We start from the raw sequence: 771 nt of genomic DNA, 5'->3' as shown, positions 1-771 counted from the left end.
TGAAATCAATAAAATATATTTTAAAAAAAGAAAAAGATAGCCAGGGGCCGGCGGAGGGGCTGAGGGCCAGGCCATCTCACCTGGAGGGGCGGGGTCAGAGGCATGCAGAGTGGGGCCAGTTTAGGTGGGGAAATGGGTGGCCCTGTGCTGACCACCAGCCTCGGGTCCCTCAGACAGCGGGAAGCGGAAGAAGGGCTTGGAGATGGACCCCATTGACTGCACGCCGCCCGAGTACATCCTTCCAGGGAGCCGGGAGCGGCCGTTGTGTCCCCTACAGCCCCAGAACCGTGACTGGAAGGTGGGATTCCCGGAGGAGAGCCGGGAACAGGCCTCTGGTAGGGTGGGGAGCTGCCACACCAGGAGGCCTGGCCCGCTCATGCTTGTTCACTCCTGCAGCCCCTGCAGTGCCTGAAAGTGCTCACCATGAGTGGCTGGAACCCGCCCCCTGGGAACCGCAAGATGCATGGGGACCTCATGTACCTGTTTGTGATCACAGCTGAGGACCGGCAAGTCAGCATCACGGCGTCCACACGGGGCTTCTACCTGAACCAGTGAGTCTTTGTGCGAGCCCGTCTGGGTCCTTGGGCAGCGGCTTGGAGCTCCCTGCACAGTGACCACCCTCTCTGCAGGTCCACAGCGTATCATTTCAACCCCAAGCCCGCCAGCCCCCGCTTCCTCAGCCATTCCCTGGTGGAGCTGCTCAACCAGATCAGCCCGACCTTCAAAAAAAACTTCGCTGTGCTGCAGAAGAAAAGGTAGTGCCTTTGCCTC

The 771-nt window shown here is 60.3% G+C and overlaps 1 protein-coding gene across 1 annotated transcript; it reads left to right on the top strand.

The window, feature by feature from the left end:
* Positions 1 to 135: 135 nt before the first annotated feature.
* Positions 136 to 759, top strand: LOC102242984 (clustered mitochondria protein homolog). Its single transcript, XM_005852825.2, has 3 exons — positions 136 to 298; positions 397 to 551; positions 630 to 759. Exons 1-3 carry the CDS (start codon positions 203 to 205, stop codon positions 757 to 759), a joined length of 381 nt encoding a protein of 126 aa, XP_005852887.2. The 5' UTR covers positions 136 to 202.
* The last annotated feature ends 12 nt before the right edge of the window (positions 760 to 771 follow it).

The sequence above is a fragment of the Myotis brandtii genome, unplaced genomic scaffold (genome assembly GCF_000412655.1).
Source record: "Myotis brandtii unplaced genomic scaffold, ASM41265v1 C41673552, whole genome shotgun sequence".
In the NCBI taxonomy this organism is placed as follows: domain Eukaryota; kingdom Metazoa; phylum Chordata; class Mammalia; order Chiroptera; family Vespertilionidae; genus Myotis; species Myotis brandtii.
Note: the sequence above shows the minus strand (reverse complement) of the source record. Positions and strands in the feature narration are given on the sequence as shown.